Source organism: Pseudophryne corroboree, chromosome 1, assembly GCF_028390025.1.
Source record: "Pseudophryne corroboree isolate aPseCor3 chromosome 1, aPseCor3.hap2, whole genome shotgun sequence".
Classification (NCBI taxonomy): domain Eukaryota; kingdom Metazoa; phylum Chordata; class Amphibia; order Anura; family Myobatrachidae; genus Pseudophryne; species Pseudophryne corroboree.
The window spans coordinates 716,035,844-716,057,016 of NC_086444.1; the positions used below are offsets into that span (position 1 = coordinate 716,035,844).

The window sequence follows — 21,173 nt, forward strand, 5'->3', positions numbered from 1 at the left end:
AGATCGATAGTGCCACCTTGGTATCTAAATCTAATTTTGAATGCATTGATGAAACATCCGTTGCAGAAAATAGGTATGAAATTTCTGACATGGAAACAAGTAGTTTTCCTTACGACTGTTAAATCAGCAAGGAGAGGTGGAGAATTGCAAGCGCTATGGGCAGAAGTGTATTTGAAGATTTTGTCTAATAAGATTGTTCTATGGACGAATCCATCTTTCTTCGGCAGGGTCCACAGGTTATCCACAGGATAACATTGGGATATGATGAAGCAACAGCGAATTTGCACCAATCGGTCAAACCTTTTCGGCCTCCCAGCATGCAATGGGCCCGTCCATATATCCCCGCCTCCTGGCTCATGCAAATCAGTTTTTTGTTTGGTGCGGCAGGAGCCGGATCATGGTCAATGGGCTGCTGGTTTTTAGCAGCCATAAGCATTCTTATTTTATTTTTAAAGTCTTACTATTTATTTTTTTAGTGAATTTTCAAAAAATTGTCTTTACGTACCTAAGAGAGTTGCTCCAACAACTCTCCGCCGGGCCGCGACAACGCTTACCCATGAGTACAGTGCTGTTTCGGCGGGCGTCTGTGTCTGATATACTAGCAGGTCCAGCAGACGTTACCAGGCTGTGGCTGGAGCGCAGGGAGAAGGTAAGGCATCGGTTCCGCTTAGAGGGGTAATATGGACACAGCCGCACTGTTTTGGGAGGAGACTACCAAACAGTCGCTTACGAGGCTGCCACCTCAGGTGCACTAGCCCTTAGGGATCATAGGCAACAGGAGTTGTATAAGGCTGCGATCCCTAGGGTTGATGTCAGCAGTGGGGAGTCAGACGCTACCCTGGTCGCCCCTCCCCCTGGTTCATGACCAGTTTCCTTAGAGTCTCCCGCCATGAACTCTTTACCGCTTCCGTCTGAGACGCTGTGTACTAAGGGACCCAGTCGCAGCATAGGCAGCTGTGTGACTGATGCGTCTGTGTTCACTAAAGGTTCACTGAGTGGCGGTGTACACTAATAGCATCTGGATCCACTCAGCGTTCCCAGACGTATTGATCGATCCTGGAAGCGGGGGTAAGTCTCCCTGTATCCCACTCTACTGAGTATGGGTTATACAGCACTAAGTCTCTATCTACCTTTTGAGTATGTATAGTTGGATAAGTGCACAATGCATTTGAGTCTGATAATATTGCTGTGGTTTCTTTCGCTATGCGTCTGAATGCGGTTTAAACTTTTATAAAGTAATGCAGTAATATGTTTCTCCTACATACTTGAAATGTATCTGTAGTTGATTATGTGCTCATATTGCTTATTATACTAATGTATAACGTCACTGACTGCTAGTGTGATTGCTGACTTTACTATAATTCTGTCCGTTTTTTTCTATTTATTCTGATCCTCACTGCTGGTGTATAGCAATGTAGGGTCGGATTGTATGTCACTTTAACTAGTCTTAAAGTGACTACAGTCACAAACTGTGTAGTACATTGTGAATGTGTCTGATTATTTATCATGTCTAAGGGGTATATGCAATTACCGGCGAATCGCGGCAATTTTTCGGGTGTTTTTTAATTCGACACAACTCGACCGTCGAATTCCGGCAAGTGGGTGCCGGAATTCAACATATTCAATAAAAAACGGCCGATTTGACGGATTTTGATCCGATTTTAAAAAAACGGTAAAAAACCCGGAAAAAAATTGCGTGGGGTCCCCCCTCCTAAGCATAACCAGCCTCGGCTCTTCGAGCCGGTCCTGGTTCTAAAAATCCGGGGGGGGGGAAATGACAGGGGATCCCCCGTATTTTTAAAACCAGCACCGGGCTCTGCGCCTGGTGCAAAAAATACGGGGGACAAAAAGAGTAGGGGCCCCCCGTATTTTTTACACCAGCATCGGGCTCCACTAGCTGGACAGATAATGCCACAGCCGGGGGTAACTTTTATACAGCGCACTGCGGCCGTGGCATTAAATATCCAACTAGTCACCCCTGGCCGGGGTACCCTGGGGGAGTGGGGACCCCTTCAGTCAGGGGGTCGTCCCCCCAGCCGCCCAAGGGCCAGGGGTGAAGCCCGAGGCTGTGTCCCCCCCCCCCCCCTATCCAAGGGCTGCGGATGGGGGCTGATAGCCTTGAGAAAATTGAAAGAATATTGTTTTTTTCAGTAGTACTACAAGTCCCAGCAAGCCTCCCCCGCAAGCTGGTACTTGGAGAACCACAAGTACCAGCATGCGGGAGAAAAACGGGCCCGCTGGTACCTGTAGTTCTACTGGAAAAAAAATACCCAAATAAAAACAGGACACGCACACCTTGAAAGTACAACTTTATTACATACATGTCGACACACACACATACTTACCTATGTTGACACGACGTTCGGTCCACTTGTCCAAGTAGAATCCACGGTGTACCTGTGAATAAAATTATACTCACCTCAATCCAGTGTCCGGATCTTTTAAAATAATCCTCGTACTTGGCAAAACAACAAAACGAACACCCGGACCAAACGGACTGAAAGGGGTCCCATGTTTACACATGGGACCCCTTTCCACGAATGCCGGGACCCCACGTGACTGCTGTCACAGAAAGGTCCCTTCAGCCAATCAGGAAGCGCTACTTCGTGGCACTCACCTGATTGGCTGTATGCGCGTCTGCTGGCAGACAGCGCATCGCACAGCTCCCTCCATTAGTTTCAATGGTGGGAACTTTGCGGTCAGCGGTGGGGTTACCCGCGGTCAGCCGCTGACCACGGGTGACCTCACCACTGACCGCAAAGTTCCCACCATTGAATATAATGGAGAGGCTTTGCGGTGCGCTGTCAGACAGCTCAGACGCGCATAGCCAATCAGCAGAGTGCCAGGACGTTGCGCTCGCTGATTGGCTGAAGGGACCTTTCTGTGACAGCAGTCACGGGGGGGTCTCTGCATTTGGGGAAAGGGGTCCCATGTGTAAACATGGGACCCCTTTCAGTCCGTTTGGTCCGGGTGTTCGTTTTTTTTTTTTTTTTTTGCCAAGTACGTGGATTATAATCTGGACACTGGATCAGGTGAGTATAATTTTATTCACAGGTACACGTGGATTCTACTTGGACAAATGGACAGAGGTCGGCGTGTGAACATAGGTAAGTATGTGTGTGTCGACATGTGTGAAATAAAGTTTTACTTTCACGGTGTGCGTGTCCTGTTTTTATTTAGGTATTTTTTTCCAGTAGAACTACAGGTACCAGCGGGCCCGTTTTTCTCCCGCATGCTGGTACTTGTGGTTCTCCAAGTACCAGCTTGCGGGGGAGGCTTGCTGGGACTTGTAGTACTACTGGAAAAAACAATATTCTTTCAATTTTCTCAAGGCTATCAGCCCCCCATCCGCAGCCCTTGGATGGGGGGACAGCCTCGGGCTTCACCCCTGGCCGCTGGGGGGGGACCCCTTGATTGAAGGGGTCCCCACTCCCCCAGGGTACCCCGGCCAGGGGTGACTAGTTGGATATTTAATGCCATGGCCGCAGGGCGCTGTATAAAAGTGACTCCCGGCTGTGGCATTATCTGTCCAGCTAGTGGAGCCCGATGCTGGTGTAAAAAATACGGGGGACCCCTACTCTTTTTGTCCCCCGTATTTTTTGCACCAGCACCAGGCGCAGAGCCCAGTGCTGGTTTTAAAAATACGGGGGATCCCCTGTCATTTCCCCCCCCCCCCCCCCGGATTTTTAGAACCAGGACCGGCTCGAAGAGCCCGAGGCTGGTTATGCTTAGGAGGGGGGACCCCACGCAATTTTTTTTCTGATTTAGACCATTCCATTTAAAAAAATATATATATATTTTTAAAAATATATAAATAATACTTGTGCCTCCAAAATAGACAAACCAAGTATTTAATCCCTTCTAATATAAATAGATATGCTATTACCAATTAAAAAAAACACAAAAAAAAACATGTTTTTAAAAAATTTTATTAGATTCCGCTACCAAAGTGTGGCGGATTGAAAATGACGAATTTACTGTCTAAAAGCACTGTTTTCGAATTTCCAAACTTCAATTGAATATACTTTTGGCGAATTGCCGCATTTGTACCATTGCAGAAATGTCGAATTTGACAATTGTCGAATTTCAAAAAGTCGAATTTGGAAAGTCCGTTTTTTTGATGGAAAGTACTGAATTGCATTGTCGAATTTTTTTTTTGGGCGCAAATGTCCCGTTTTTCGACATTTTCGGGAATTCGACCGCAATTGCATATACCCCTAAGAGCGGCAAAGGTGAAGAAGATACACTCACATCAACACTCATATCAGGTTTGTCTTGCAAAGCTGGGTTAACCTCTCAGGATCTGGTTCAGGATGGTTTGTGTGTAAATTGTTTGGTCTTTCACCAAGGTCTCTTGAAAAATATAAGGCAGACACAGGTGCAAGTTGATCCCCCTTGGGTTGTGTTTGCACAAACATTATCCAGTATAGCTGAGCGGATAATTCCAACTTCTGTACCAGGAATAGGTTACATGATTAACCCTTACATGCAGCTTCCCACCTGCGGTTTATCACTTCCAGCAGCAGCCTCTCAAAAGAAACAGGCTGAAAAGCCAGTGGTAAGTAAATCTACATCTTCACAGTCTATGCATGTTTCAGATGAGGATTCATCAGAGGATGAAGGCTTATTAAGCTCTGGTTCTAGATACGAAGAGGAGGAGGTAGGTCTCAGCTCAGTGGACATAGATGAGTTAATTAAGGCAATGAAACCATTCTGTCCTTAGAAGAATCAGCAGAGCCTGTGTTAAAATCCAAGGCACCTGTGTTTAAACGTCCCAAAACGGTTAAGACTGAGTTTCCTGGGTCAGATCAGCTGCCGGAAATCATGGAGGAGGCTTGGGCTACGCCCAGTAAGAAGTTTAGAATTCCTAGGAAATTGAATTCCAATTATCCTCTTCCAGCTGGGGATTGTTTAAAGAGGGAGGTGGCTCCCAAAGTAGATACGCATGTTATTCGATTAGTGCGAAAATCTACATTACCTCTGCCTTCAACATCATTAAATGATGTCACAGATAGGAGAGTGGATGTTTTTTTAAAAACCATTTTTTCCATGTTTGGGGCAGTTATAAGACCAGCCATGTATTCAGCTTGGATGGCAAAAGCAGTGGCTGCCTGGGCTGATGCATTGGAAGGAGATCTTTCAATGGCAGCTAGAGAGCAATAATCTCATATGGCACATATAAAACAGGCTGCAATGTTCTTGGAAGAAGCAGCTGTGGATATGAGTACAATTGCCTCCAGGGCATCAGCTTCAACAGTAGCCACTCGCAGAGCAGTTTGGCTACGTACATGGAAAGCTGATTCAGAATCTAAAAAGGTTTTGGATTCTTTACCTTTCTCTGGAGATAGTCTTTTTGGTAAAGAATTGACAGATATTTTGGAGTCAGAAGCAGACTCCAAGAAAGTAAACTTTCCTTCCACATACAAATTCAAACCTAAAGTTCCAGCTTTTCGGCCCTTTTGGTCTCAAGGAAAAGCTAAAGGGAAAGGTGATGGCAAACAGCCCCAATACAAGAAGTCTGGTAAGACTAAAATGCATTGGGTTACCAGAGGACCGGTTGGTAAAACAGAAAATAAGCCGTCAGCCAGATGGTGTGGGCCTCCACCTGGGGGATTCCAGGGTGGGGGGCTGACTTCTTCAGTTTGCTCAGATCTGGCAGCAGTCTACAACAGATGCCTGGGTGCAGGAAGCGGTATCTCTCGGTTATGCATTTGCCTTCAAGAAACACCCACCTCAAAGGGTTTTTTTTTTTTTTTATAAGCCCGTCTCGGGTAGAGACAAAGGCCAGGGCTTTGCAAGAGGCAGTTCATGAATTACTTCAGTCAGGGGTAATCATTCCAGTACCTCCTGCACAACAAGGACAGGGTTTTTACTCCAACCTGTTTCTAGTTCAGAAGCCAAATGGGTCATTCTGGCCCAGACTCAATCTCAAAGTGCTGAACAAGTACATTTGGGTACCTCTGTTACATATGGAGACTTTACGTTCCATCATTTTGGCCATGGAGCCAGGGGATTATATGGTATCCCTAGATATCCAGGATGCTTACCTACATCTCAGGTTCTTTATCCTCAACAGCATTTTCAGTTCCAGGCCCTACCTTTTGGGTTACCCACAGCCCCCAGAGTATTTACCAAAATTATGGTGGTATTGGCAGTTTATCTCCTCCAGCAGGGGATAAGAATTTTTCCATACCTCGACAATCTTTTAATCCTGGCACAGTCTCTGGAATTGCTCCTGTGTCATCTGCAACAGACAATAATGTGTCTGCAGAAGCATGGGTGGCTCATAAATTGGGCAAAATCGTCTCTGGTTCCATCACAGCAGATGACTAACTTGGGGGCTGTACTGGATTCAAGTATTCAAAGAGTATTTTTACCTCTGAACAAGATATCCAAAGTTCAGTCAAGGATTCAGGAGCTGCTACACAGTCAAAGAGTATCCATTCACACAGCAATGCTTGTAATGGGATTGATGGTGTCAACATTTGACATGGAGTATGCTCAGTTCTACTCGAGGCCTCTGCAGTATCTGATCCTTGCCAAATGGAATGGGTTTCATCAGATGATAAAAATGCAGGCTATGGTCCTTACGGTGGAAGTAAGGAGGCCATTAGCATGGTGGCTACAGACATCCCATCTGGACAAAAGGAGACCCTTTTGGATATCAGATTGGGAAATTCTGACAACAGATGCCAGTCTCCAGGGCTGGGGAGCAGTGTCAGGTAGGTTTTGTTTCCAGGGGCAATGAACCAAAGAAGAAGGTTGCCTGCCAATAAATATATTGGAACTTCGGGCCATATACATGTGACTGATTCAGGCAAAGGACATCCTTCGTGAAAAACCAGTTCAGATCCGCTCGGACAATGCAACGGCAGTAGCGTACCCCAACCATCAGGGAGGAACTCCCCGCTAAAAATCTATGAAGGAGGTAAGTCGCACACTAAAGTGGGCCTAACTTCATCATCCAGCCTTGTCTGCAGTGTTTGTTCCGGGAGTCCTAAACTGGGAAGCAGATCTTCTCACTCAAAACGCCATTCAGGCAAGCGAATGGGCTCTACACCCGGAGATCTTCCAGACTCTAGTCGACAAGTGGGGGTTGCCAGAGATAGATCTCATGGCATGCCGTCAGAACAACAAAGTTCACGCATACGGGTCAAGAACAAACAATATTTGTGGATGCCCTGTCGGTGAGATGGGACTTTCATCTGGCCTATGGCCTCCAATCACCTTATTACCCAGGGTGATAACAAAGATAAAGTTAAGAAAGGGTGCCGTGATACTAATAGCTCCGGCTTGGCCCAGAAGACATTGGTACACCGATCTGCAAAGAATGTCGATGGATGCTCCATTCCTGCTCCCTCAACATCCAGGTCTACTGACGCAGGATCCTTGTTATCACAGACATCTGGATCGACTGTCTTTGACGGCGTGGTTTTTGAGATCTCTATCCTGAAGTCAAGAGGATTCTCACAACAGGTAATTCAAACTATGCTCAGAGCAAGGAAACCTTCTTCAGCTCGAATTTATCACCAAATATGGCAAACCTATATTCATTGGTGCAGTGAACGCAAAATGGACCCTATGTCTTTCAGAGTTTGCAGGGTCTTAGCATTCCTTCAAGCAGGAATGGATAAAGGTTTGATGGTGGCTTCCTTGAGAGTGCAAGTGTCAGCATTGACTGTATGATTCCAAAAGAAAATTGCCAACTTACAGGATGTGCGCACTTTTTTCCAGGGAATGCTGCGCATTCAATCTCCTTTTGTTCCTCCTACAGTGCCTTGGGACTTAAATTTAGTCCTAAGAGCCCTTCAAGTTGCCCCATTTGAACCACTTAATAAAGTGGATCTTAAATGGTTGACAGCTAAAGTTCTCTTTCTGCTGGCCATGGCGTCAGCTAGAAGAGTGTCAGATTTAGGGGCATTGTTATGTCGTCCTCCATTTCTGAACTTTTATCCAGGTAGAAAAGTTCTCAGAACTAAATCTGGTTATCTTCCCAAGGTGGTGTCTAAATTTTACCTTAACAAAGAAATTGTAGTCTTGGCTTTCCAGGAACTGGGCCTTTCTGCGGGAGATGCATCGCTGGACATGGTCCGTGCCTTAAAGATCTACGTGGATCGTACCAGTGCCATCAGAAAGACAGATTCTCTCTTCATTCTCTATGGATTTCACAAGAGAGGATGGCTTGCTGATAAGCAGACACTGGCGAGGTTGCTTATGTCTCTGCTCACTCTACTTGTAAGGTAGGTCCATCATGGGCAGCACAACGTGGTGCTTCAGCAGAACAGATATGTTGGGCTGCCACTTGGTCTTCCATTAACACATTCATCAGACATTATGCCGTGGATAACTTTGCATCTCAAAACGCTGAATTCAGGCGAATGATTCTTCAGTCCAATCAGGAGCGTCCCCACAACTGAATTGCTTTAGTAAATCCCAATGTTATCCTGTGGATAACCTGTGGACTCTGCCTGAGAAATATGCGTTATGGTAAGAACTTACCGTTGATAACTGTATTTCTCCTAAGTTGACAGGATCCACAGGGATCCCACTCTGACGCACCTGATTTGAGGATCCTTTTACTCACTAACCTCTTCCTTCTTGTACGGAAGGGTGTGCATGTGTGTTCTTCACGCCTGATTAGGGCTATCTATGATGCTCCTGCCTTGAGCTTTGGGAAAACAACTGATTTGTCTAAACCAGGAGGCGGGGATATATGGACGTTGCTTGCTGCGATGCCGAAAATCTTTGACCGATTGGTGCAAATCCGCTGTCGCTTCATCATATCCCAATGTTATCCTGTGGATCCTGTGGACTTAGGAGAAATACCGTTATCAACTGTAAGTTCTTACCATAACGTTTATTTCTTACCAAAGGTGGTGTCAACATTTCATTGTTATCAAGAGATCATTTTGCCATAATTTTTTCCTCAGCCAAAGAATGAGGAAGAAGAAAGGTTGCATACATTGGATCTTGTGAGAGCATTTACTATCAAGTTGGACAGAGTCAAAGAATTAAGGAAGACAAAGAGTATGTTCATAGTATCTGTAGGAGTTTGGAAAGGTTGTACACAAACGAAACAGACCATTGCAAGATGGATTAGAGAAGTAATTAAGTTTGTATATCAAGAAGACGGCCGGGAAGTCCCAGAAAATATTAAGGCACACTCGAGTAGAGAAGTCCGTCTCATGGTCTAGGAAGGCACAAGTGGCAGTTGAGGACATTTGTGCAGCAACTATGTGGTCATCTATACATACCTTCTCTAAACATTATGCTTTGGATGTTGTTAAAGCTCACTTTGGAAACCAGGTTTTGGAGCAGGCCTTGGTATAAATAAATATATAAGCATTAGTTTATATGTTTGTGGTTGTTCCCTCCCGTAATTCAGCTTTGGACTATCCCATAGTGGGGCTGCCATGAAGTAATAAAGAGAAAACAGCAAATTATACTTAAGATAATTCCATTTCTTTGAAGTACTTCATGGAAGCCTAGCGGAGACACTCAAAAAGACAGGGAGGAAGAGGAGGGGCGCAATTATGTATCCAAAGTGGGAAGGTCGTAGAAGAAAACATACCTCCTGTCTACATTGGGAGAATGGGTCATTAACATTATAGTGGGGCTGCCACGAAGTACTTCAAAGAAATGGAATTATCATAAGTACAATTTGCTGTTTTCATCGAAGTCCATAGGATACACAAGGCGCCCACCCTGACGCACCTGGCTTCTTTGGGTTATCTTCTTGGTCATTAGTTCCTTTCTCGTATATGGGTGAGAATGTTAGTGTGTGTGTGTAGCTACTCTTTCTTTTCTCTTATCCAGCTCCTGCTTTTTGCTTGTTAACAAAACTGATAGCCTGAGGCTGGAGGTGGGTTATAGGGGAGAGGACCGGTGCATCCTGGGATTGCTTTGCTGTTTAGTGCCCAGTCCTCCGGAACCACAAATACCCCAAGGTTACCCCTGTGGATCCAGTGGACTTCAAAGAAATAGAGATAACAAATGCAACTTCTTACCATAACTTAATTTTGCTGCAAAAAAATATATTTTTATAATGTTTTATTTATTAATAAATGCATAGAACAGGCATTTGAACCAATTTCAGTACCAGAAATACTTTTAGCATAATCAATAATAAAGTTCTTTACATTCAATGTTAGTTTAGCTTTTTTTTTTTTTTTTTTTGGAGTACATGCAGATTTACCCATTTTTCACTGCTGGCAACACTTTTCTCGGTAACCCCATTTTTGTGAATTTGCAATTGAATTGGCCAAATGCCTGTTTCTCTTACATCCTAGGGGATACTGGGAATCCATTTAGTACCATGAGGTATAGACTGGTCCACTTGGAGCCATGGGCACTATAGAAGTTTAACGTGTGGTGGCTCCTCCCTCTATGCCCCTCCTACTAGACTTAGATTAGAAAATGTGCGCGAAGGAGCCGGTCACATCTCTGGAAGCTCCTGAAGAGTTTTACGCATTTATTTTTAAAGTTTGTAATTTTCTCTAGCATCCATAAAGGGATATTGGGGACAGAATTAGTACGATGGGGTATAGACTGGTCCAAAGGAGCCAGTGCACTTTAAATTTCTTCAACTGGGTTTGCTGGCTCCTCCCCTCTATGCCCCCTCCCACAGGCAGTTTAGAAAAAATGCCCTCAGGAGAGGATGCACACTCTGCAGCTCCAGAGTTTTTATTCAATTTCTTTTAAACTTTTGGTTGTTTCGGTATGCTGCTTGGGCAACAGCATACCTGCGCCGTGGGATTTAGGGGGGGGGAGACGGTCACCCACCTCATGAGGTGCAGAGCCGCTTCTCTGCTGCAGGACCACTGTCCTGAGGGGCTGTTTGTTCAGCGGGGCACTGCGCCTTACCTGTTGTAGATGCAGCTTGCCGCACACCCCTAACAGAGCCTGAAGGTAATCGTCGTGGTGAGTACAAACTGGGGGCCCAGGTTCATTGTGCTGCAGACGCGTGGGTGAGGCGTTCATGTCCCTCCTGGGGGGGACCCGCGGGTGTCCCTGTGTGACACTGGCGGGAGGTATGTTGTACCAAGCATTTATGTTGAGCCTGTGGAGACATAGCCAGTATAAAAATCTTATCGGTAGCTCCGGCGCCATAGCGGGGGACGGATCTACATCAGAGCGGGCTCAGCTGCATTTTGGCGCCTTCCTCTGCCTAAGCCTCATACAGCTCCTCAAAACGGTCACAGGAACACTGGTACCGGGTGTAGAGGGGGAGAGCCGCTATTAGTGCACATTTTACATTCCTGGGGAATTATCTGTACTGCAGTATCACTGTTTTATAGTACTACAAAAACGCTGACAGTCTCACTGGGGCTGTACAGCGTTGGGTGCGCTGGTGTCCTCTCTTCTGTGTCTCCTCTCACATGCAATAGGGCAGGCTTGTTTTATATTCAGTCTGTGTTGAATGTGTATTGTTTCTGTATTTTAATATGGTTAACAGAAGTCATGCAGTGTATGTAATGCCAGATTCTCCCCTATGTCATTGGGCTCCATATCCTGTGAGCAGTGTAGTCAGTCATCACAAAATGCTAATAACAACATGGGGTAGAGTCCAGAGCCTTCCTGGCTGGGGGCTATAAAAACTATGATGTTGGATATGTCATCTCAGCTCACTGCCAATGCCAATAAAATACAAGAACTGCAACAAGCAGTGGCTAGCCTAACTGCCAAGGCTAATGCTTCCCATCCCCCGCTGTCTACTACAGGTGCACAAAAACGTGCTTTACCTGCAATCCTATCAGATTCTGATGATGTACAGGTGGATTGGGATGATGGGGATCTCATTAGTGGCGATTCCACCCCTACACACGGTATAGAGCCCCTCATATTGGCTATACGGGATGTGTTAAAGCTCCCCCTGGAGGACGCTACTAATCCGCAGTCAAGGTGAGAACACTTCAAGAGATGGTTCGCATGGTTCTCCGACCTGCTCGAGTTTCCATTCATCTTTGCATAAAATTGTTGAGAAAAATGGTAGCCTCATACAAGGTAATACAGTTTGGCAGGTTCCATGCCAGTCCCTTCCAATTGGATATCCTGAACAAGTGGTCCAGTTCACATCTTCAGATGCAACGAATGATTCAGTCTTCCAACCTGCTAGAAGGTCGACGTTTTCAGGATTCAGGATTGGATCCTCCTCACGATGGATGCAAGCCTGAGAGGATGGGGAGCCGTCACCCAGGGGACGCAGTTCCAGGGCAGGTGGTCTGCCCAAGAGGCCCTTCTTCCGATCAACATTCTGGAACTTTGAGCTATCTACAATGCTCCGATTCAGGCCTCCCCTCTACTCAGGGATCAGGCGATCCAGGTTCAGTTGGACAACGCCACGGCTGTGGCATATATCAACCTACAAAAAGGGACAAAAAGCAGGGCCTGCATGCGAGAAGTGTAAGAAATACTTCTCTGGGCAGAAAGAAATGCAAGAGCGCTGTCCGGAATTTTCATTCCAGGAGTGGACAACTGGGAAACGGACTTCCTGAGTCGCCACGACCGCCACGCGGTGGAGTGGGGATTGCATCCTCAGGTGTTTCAACAGATTGTCAACAGGTGGAGATTCCCGCAGCTCGACAAGAAGCTTCGCTGCTGCTGCTCGCGAACCAGCGACTCTCATGCGAGTGCGGTGGACGCTCTCTCCTTGGCCCTACCGGCTGGTCTACTTATTTCTTCCGATTCCATTGATCCCAATGGTGCTCCAACGGATCAGACATCTGAATACAAGCAATCCTGATTGTGCCGGATTGGCGTCGAAGGGCCTGGTACGTAACTCTTCTGGACATGTCCGTAGAAGACCCTTGGCCTCTGCCGCTAAGAAAGGATCTTCTTCAGCAAGGACCGTTCGTCTATCCGGACTTACGGCGGCTTCGTTTAACGGCATGGAAGTTGAGCGGAACATCCTAGCTCACAAAGGGCTTTCCCAAAAGGTCATTGCCACCATGGTGCAAGCCAGAAAACCTGTGACGTCAAAACACTATCATCATATCTGGAGGAGATATGTCTCTTGGTGCGAGGAGCGCACGTATCCGCCTGCGAAGTTTCACTTGGGACGTTTCCTACTTTTCCTGCAGGCTGGTGTGGATAAAGGCTTACGTCTGCGTTCTGTTAAGGTCCAGATTTCAGCTCTCTCAATTTTCTTTCAGAAGAAATTGGCTGTGTTGCCAGAAGTTCAGACCTTCTTACAAGGGGGTACTCCACATACAACCTCCCTTTGTGCCGCCTACGGCACCCTGGGCTTTGGATGTAGTGTTGAAATTTCTACAGTCCTCCTGGTTTGAGCCTCTGATGGCAGTAGAAGACAAGAACCTCACATGGAAGTTAGTGATGTTACTGGCCCTGGCTTCTGCTAGACACGTCTCAGAATTGGGGGCCCTATCGTGTAAAAGTCCATACTTGGGCTTCACTATGAGCGGATCCAACAGCTCACAGGCTCCATTTTACCCTACTGCAGCTACACAGATGCTGACTACAGGGACGCGCAACTCCTCCGGAGAGCCTCCAGATTACCTAAGCGGTACCAGTGGGTCATAGCAGGGGGGAGTGTTATACTAGTGTACTAAGGGGCAGATGTATTAAGCCTGGAGACTGCATAAGGAAGTGATAAACCAGTGATATGTGCAAGTTGATAAACACACCAGCCAATCAGCTTCTAACTGTTAATTTACATATTGGAACTGATTGGCTGGTGCGTTTATCATCTTGCACATATCTCTGGTTTATCACTTCCTTATGCCTTCTCCAGGTTAATACATCTGCCCCATTGTCACTAATCTAGGTACTTAGTCTGCGACCTGGCTAAGCTTGGCTTTACCGATAAGGGCGCCATGTGCTGGTTCTATCCTTTATCTGTGTCTCTCAGGAAGGGCTCTTTGTGGGTTAATTGTGTTTTTAACCTTTTCCTGTCTGTGTGCTGTTACTACTGCAGTATGTCAGGCAAAGAGTGTGTATCATGCAAGGCACAGTGTTCCTCTTCTCCAAGGGATTCACTAGTGTGTACTCAGTGTAGTATCCCTGCTCAGGCTAGTGGGGCGAAGCCAGCATGGCTGGACTCCATTAGGGGGATGATTTCCACCATCTCTACTAAATTATCTCGTAATGAGAAAGAGACGCAATACTTTAGATAGTCTATGGCTGAGTTTATGCAAAAGGACTCCGTACTCAGACCAGCATCTCAGTCCTCTACCATTTGTCCGCAAAAACGTACTTTGGCCCATATCCTGCACTCTGACTCTGATAATGAAGGGTCAGAAATGGAGGAAGGTGAGGTGGACATAGAGGTAGGGAAGGATACTCTGTCGCAGGGTGTAGGGGTTCTCATAGATTTTATCAGAGAAGTCCTCCTAAATATCCCTGATAATGTGACAGAGGAGTGTGGGAAATCGTACTTTTATATAAAGAAAAAATCCTCAACCACGTTTCCCGTATCAAAGGAACTAAATACCCTGTTTGAAGAACTATGGGTTAATTCAGATAAGAAATGTCAAATTCCTAGGCGGTTATCATCTTTTCCTCCTGAGGATAGGAAAAAATGGGAAAATCCACCGATAGTGGATACATCAGTCTCCAGGCTCTCACGTAAAATAATATTACCTGTTCCTGGTGCAGCCTCCCTAAAGGATACAGCTGATCATAAGATGGAGACTACACTCAAATCTTTGTATACAGCTGCAGGGGTGGCCCAGAGACCCACTATAGTGGGTGGATTACTCGAGCCATTGCTAAATGGTCTGGTAATTTAATTGAGGGATTATACACCTTACCTCAGAGGAAATTGTATTACTCCTGCAACACATACAAGACTCTGCGAACTTTATGATGGAAGCCATTTAAGAGATAGGTTTGCTTAGTGCACGCACTACAGCTATGGCAGTGTCGGCACATAGTGGATTATGGCTACGTCGGTGAACTGCTGACACGGACTCCAAAAAAGGTGTGGTGAGGCCTTATTTGGCAATGAGCTCGACAAGTGGATCTCACGAGCTACTGCGGGTAAGTTGACTTATTTACCTTCTGCAACTCCGCCAGCCAGGAAGGCTTACTCAGGACCCAATTTACAGTCCTTTCACACTGCCAAGTTTAGTGACAAGGCCAGAGGTGGTTCTACCGCCGCCCGAGGTGCTAGAGGTAAAAGCAGCGTCTGCTGGTTCACAGGAACAGAGCTCAGGCTTTGCCTTCTCAAACTTTCCTCATGACGGTGGACCGCAATCCCTGGGAGACAGGCAGGTGGGAGGCCAGCTACAATTCTTGCCAGGATCTTTCCAGGATCCCTGGGTCATAGACTTCATAGAATCCATACTTAGGAGTGTTGAAGTTCAAGATGGAGTCTCTGAGAGCGGTGATCTCAGGTCTGGAAGAGGGGGAATTCCTTATGTCTCTGGATATCTAGTATGCGTACCTTCACATTCCGATCTGGCCGCCTCATCAGGCTTATCTACGGTTTGTACTGCAGGACTGTCACTGGTCTCTCCACGGCACAGAGGGTGTTCACCAAAGTGATGGCAAAGATGATGTTACTCTGCAGACAGGGAGTGAACATAATTCCTTACCTGGACGATCTTCTGATAAAAACTGCGTCCAGGGAGCAGTTGTCTCATGACCAGATTACTCCTGGATCATGGGTGGATTCTGAACCTACCAAAATCTCACCTAGAACCAACGCAGAAGCTTAATTTCCTGGGAATGATACTGGACACAGAGTCTCAGAGAGTGTTCCTTCCCTTGGAAAAGGCAATAGTGATCCAGTCGATGGTTCGGGCTGTCTTGAAGCCGACCCATACTCAATTTAAAAATGCAGAACAAGTACATTTGGGTACCTCGATTTCATATGGAGACTTTGTTTCATAATTTTGGCCATAGAGCCAGGGGATTTTATGGTGTCCCTGGATACACAGGATGCTTACCTACATGTTCCTATAGCCTTGTCCCATCAGCGCTATCTCAGGTTCGCTATCCTCCAACAGCATTTTCAGTTTCAGGCTCTACCATTCGGATTGGCCACAGCCCCCAGAGTATTTACCAAAATTATGGTGGTAATGGCAGTTTATCTCCGCCAGCAGGGGATACTAATTTTTCCATACCTGGGCAATCTTTTAATCCTGGTACAGTCTCAGGAATTGCTTGTGTGTCATCTGCAACAGACAATAGAGTGTCTGCAGAAGCACGGTTGGCTCATAAATTGGGCAAAATCGTGTCTGGTCCTGTCACAAAAGATGATTCACTTGGGGGCTGTATTGGATTCGAGCCTTCAGAGAGTAACTTTACCTCTGAACAAAATATCCATAGTTCCGTTAAGGATTCAGGAGCTGCTACACAGTCAAAAGGTATCCATTCACGCAGCAATGCGTGTAATGGGATTGATGGTGTCAACATTCGACATGGTAGAGTATGCTCATTTCCATTCAAGGCCTCTGTAACATCTGATCCTTACCAAATGGAATGGTTTTCATCAGATAATAAAAACACAGACTATGGTCCTTACTCTGGAAGTAAGGAGGTCATTAGCCTTGTGGCTACAGACATCCCATCTGGATAAAGGGAGACCCTCTTGGATATCCGGTTGGGAAATTCTGACAACGGATGCCAGCCTTCAAGTGTCAGGAAGGAATTTCTTCCAGGGGCAGTGGACCAAGGAAGAACGTTGCTTGCCAATAAATATATTGGAACTCCGCGCCATATACATGGCATTGAGTCAGGCAAAGAACATCCTTCAGGGAAAACCAGTTCACATCCGCTCGGACATTGCAACGGCAGTAGCATACCTCAACCATCAGGGAGGACCTCGCAGCCAGAATGCAATGATAGAGGTAAGTCACACGTTAAAGTAGGCAGAACTTCATCTTCCAGCCTTGTCCGCAGTGTTCGTTCCAGGAGTCCTAAACTGGGAAGCGGATTTTCTCAGTCGGCACACCATTCATGCAAACGAATGGGCTCTACACACGGAAGTCTTCCAAACCCTGGTCAACAAATGGGGGTTGCCAGAGAGATCTCATGGCATCCCATCAGAACCACAAGGTTCCTGCATACGGATCAAGAACAAAGGATTCCAAAGCGATCTTTGTGGATGCCCTTTCGATAAGATGGGATTTTCATCTGGCCTATGTGTTTCCTCTCATCGCCCTGTTACCCAGGGTGGTGAGAAAGATAAAACAAGGAAAGGGTGCCTTGATACTAATAGCTCTGGCTTGGCCCAGAAGACATTGGATGCTCCATTCCTACTCCCTCAACGTTCAGATCTACTGACTCAAGGGCCTTTGCCTCTCAGGACGCTGAATTCGGGCGAAGGATTCTCCTGTCCAATCAGGAGCGTCCCCACCACTAAATTTGCTTTGGGACATCCCAAAGTTATCCTGTGGATACTGCAGGAGAATTATACGTTATGGTAAGAACTTAACGTTGATAACGGTATTTCTCCTAAGTCCACAGGGATCCCACCCTGACGCACCTGATTTGAGCATCCTTTTACTCACTAACCTCTTCCCTCTTGTATGGAAGGGTGTGCATGTGTGTTCTTCTCGCCTGATTAGGGCTCTAGATGATGCTCCTGCCTTGAGCTTTCAAAAATAATTGATTTGCCTGAGCCAGGAGGCGGGGATATATGGACGGCCCTGTTGCATGCTGGGAGGCAGAAAAGCTTTGCCGTTTGGTGCAAATCCGATGTCGCTCCATCATATCCCAATATTATCCTGTGGACTTAGGAGAAATACCGTTATCAACAGTAAGTTCTAACCATAACGTATATTTTTTGTGAAGCATCATTGGACACCATAGCTGCTTCATTTTGATCTATGGCATTAACAGTAGTGACCAGAAGAGGTTTCTGGTTACATCCATGGACAGCAGATGCCAATCAAAGAACAGTTTGGCTACTCTCCCTTTTGAGGGAAATCTCTTGTTTGTAGAAACTGGATTTCATGGCATTGAAATCCTCTGAAAGGAAATGTAATCATTAGCAAAAAGTGAGAAAATCCAGGGTTTTTTCAAGCCCTCCCTGATCAAGTCAGCAGTTCTGAGGAAGGCTATAAATAAGGAGGAACTCAACATAATACACAGACTGTACCTGCAACCTCTTGTTAGCCCTGTTCGGTTTTCAAGATTAAGAGGTTTATTTACTTAATATCTAATTATGCCTGAAATTTAAAAGGGCAATGCTTTTACTAGCCATTTTGCTAGTAAAATGATTTCCCTTTTAAATTGCAGGCATAAACACAATCTGAAGCATCGGGTATTACAACCCGACACTTTGTTAATAAACTCAAGAGTGGCCAAATCACTCTTAACTTGTCAGTATCTATACCCTCTAACACCAGTAAAGGACAGCATTGCACAGTATGTACAGCTATGGTCACATTCCAACGGGATGCGGTCATGTGACTGGCGCTCAGATGCCAGTGGTCTCCATGCTGAAGCCAGAATCCCGAGCGCTCAAAATGTCAGCAGTCGGATTGCCTATCCATAGGGTCTATTCCCACCCATGGGTGTCCATTCACCCATGGAGTGGGAATAGAACCTGTGGCGAGCCACCAAGCCCGCAAAGGGTTTGCTGCGCTCGCGCCCCCCCCTGTCGGCATTCTGTTGCCAGGATTCCGGGGTCGTATGCTGACCGCCGGGATCCTGGCAGCTGGCAATGCATGCCCAACCCCATTCCAACACAGGCCAATGATTTCTAGACATCATAAACAATTGATGCAAGATAAGAAATGTCAATGTTCAATCCAGGACTCCATGAGACATAACAGCCTGTAAGATTTAATCAAAGCAGGTACAGTTGCACCAGTTCAATCAGACCAGAAGGGCAAGATTTTTTCCAGACTATTCCTTGTCAGAAAGAACTCTGGAGCCTTTCAAACTATTCTTGACCTAAGATTGAACAATTGTGTCACTACCTAACAATTTCAAATGGAATCCGTGAAATCCATCCTCTCAGCTACTCGCAAACTGTATTTTGTCACATACATAGATAGAAAGATTCTTACTCTTATGCTCATGTTGCAATTCAGTACAGAAAGTTTCTCCATTTCAAGATGCAGGGACGGGAGACCGCCGGTCACAATACCAGCGGCTACATCCCGCCCCTCACTATTCCGACGGTCGGCATGTCTACCAACAGGGGCTATTCCCAATCGTGTGTGCCAACACAGCAAACCCACAAGGGGCATTGTTGCACTCGCTCCCCCCCCCTTCCCCCGCTGGCCATCTAACTACCGGAATTCCGGCGATGGTCACACATACCCAACGCGTTTTTTCATACCATCGTATTATTCCCTGTATGACGCTAGGGGCCGTATAAGTAAAAGATGATAATAAAAACACAATGAAATTAAGCAGTATGTTTGCAGAGCAAGGAAAGGTTAGATACATATTAGAAAACATTAAAAATGTCTGAACAGGTGTTAATTATTGAGCTTGCACAATTTATTAATGTCTGAAAAAAACATGGTCGTTAGCTGGTCTCTCCTTTTATTGATGTAAATGTAACCCATACTTTATGCTTTTGTTATTCTTACATTCACATAAGATATTTCTCTGAGCTGACTTTCTGTTATACATGCTGTTTCTTTTGCAAATACTTAACATTTTTATAATATTCTGCTTTGCTACTTTTTTTATATTTTTCTATTTAAGGTATATTTTATGCCCGGGAGAGGTTGTCTGTTTTGTTTGATTTTGTCCACCAGCAACTACAAAATGATTGGCTTCCATACGAACTCATTGCTCCTTGTGGTCAGAAGTTAGAAGACGAACAGATGGCATTCAGTGACTGTGGTTTGGTGAGTAATAGAGAATGTCCAGGACTAGCTTACACAATATATTAATTTACTATAATTAAACAAAATTGGATAAGGCCATATTGAATCTTGGATTAGAAAAGTATCAAACCTGAACAGTCATAACTTGAATTATAATTAAAAAAAAATGTAGTCTTTTCATTGTTTCATTTCAAGTCTATCACAATATTTTTGATCAAAGCAGAGCAGGATACAGTCATGTCACAGTCATTTTTAGAAACCTCACTTTAGAAGCTGCACTTGAGCCCTGTACGTAACAAATGGTGCAAGGAAGGAAACTGGGAAGGAAGGAGCCATGTTGCAGTAAGAAATGACTTGCAAATGTATCTGTTCCGTATAGTTAAAATGGAATACATACTTTTTACTGGTGGCTGGGATCCCGGGTGTCATGATCCCGACCACCAGTATGCCGGCAGCAAGGGGAGCGCTAGAAAGCAACTCACCAAGCTGTGGGCACAGTGGCTCGCAGCGCTTGCCACAGGTTATATTCTCCCTCTATGGGTGTCGTGGACAGCTATACAACAGTGAAAATGGGATCCAAATTCCTTCAGTAGTTTTTGCGTGATGCCAGAATGAACAGACGGACAAAAATTCAGATTTTTTTTTTCCGTCTCCATAGTTCATAAACAGTCCATAGAAGTATATTTCTGAAAAAAATTGCTATATAGACACAACCCTTACAGTTCTATATGTATAAATACAGCACACCTTTCAATACAGCAATCATCACTGTATTTAATACACAATTTAATTAGCTGAAATTGCAGGTCTTCCTCTACTTTTTCTCCATACTAGCAGCCTGTCCCTGCTAATATGTTGAAAACACTAACCAATACCAACTTAAGGTCAACAAGGTAAGAATGGGTAAATGCAGGATGGGATGAGAGTACACGGTCTTTGGCTGTACAGTGAATGAGTGGTGTGTAAGGTGGTTTGTTTACCTGAAGGTTATACAGGTTGAGTATCCCATATCCAAATATTCCGAAATACGGAATATTCCGAAATACTGACTTTTTTGAGTGAGAGTGAGATAGTGAAACCTTTGTCTTCTGATGGCTCAATGTACACAAACTTTGTTTAATGCACAAAGTTATAAAAAGTATTGTATTAAATGATCTTCAGGCTGTGTGTATAAGGTGTATATGAAACATAAATTAATTGTGTGAATGTAGACACACTTTGTTTAATGCACAAAGTTAGAAAAAATATTGGCTAAAATGACCTTCAGGCTGTGTGTATAAGGTGTATATGTAACATAAATGCATTCTGTGCTTAGATTTAGGTCCCATCGCCATGATATCTCATTATGTTATGCAATTATTCCAAAATACAGAAAAATCCGATATCCAAAATACCTCTGGTCCCAAGCATTTTGGATAA

General features: G+C 45.2%; 1 protein-coding gene across 1 annotated transcript in view; it reads left to right on the top strand.

The window, feature by feature from the left end:
- The window catches only part of LOC135045887 (UBX domain-containing protein 6-like), a 133,771-nt gene that overhangs the window by 101,013 nt on the left and 11,585 nt on the right, over positions 1-21,173 (top strand). Inside the window, exon 4 of the mRNA XM_063955336.1 lies at positions 19,630-19,775. Coding sequence (XP_063811406.1) covers positions 19,630-19,775 — 146 coding nt within the window. The remainder of the gene's footprint in view (positions 1-19,629; positions 19,776-21,173) is intronic.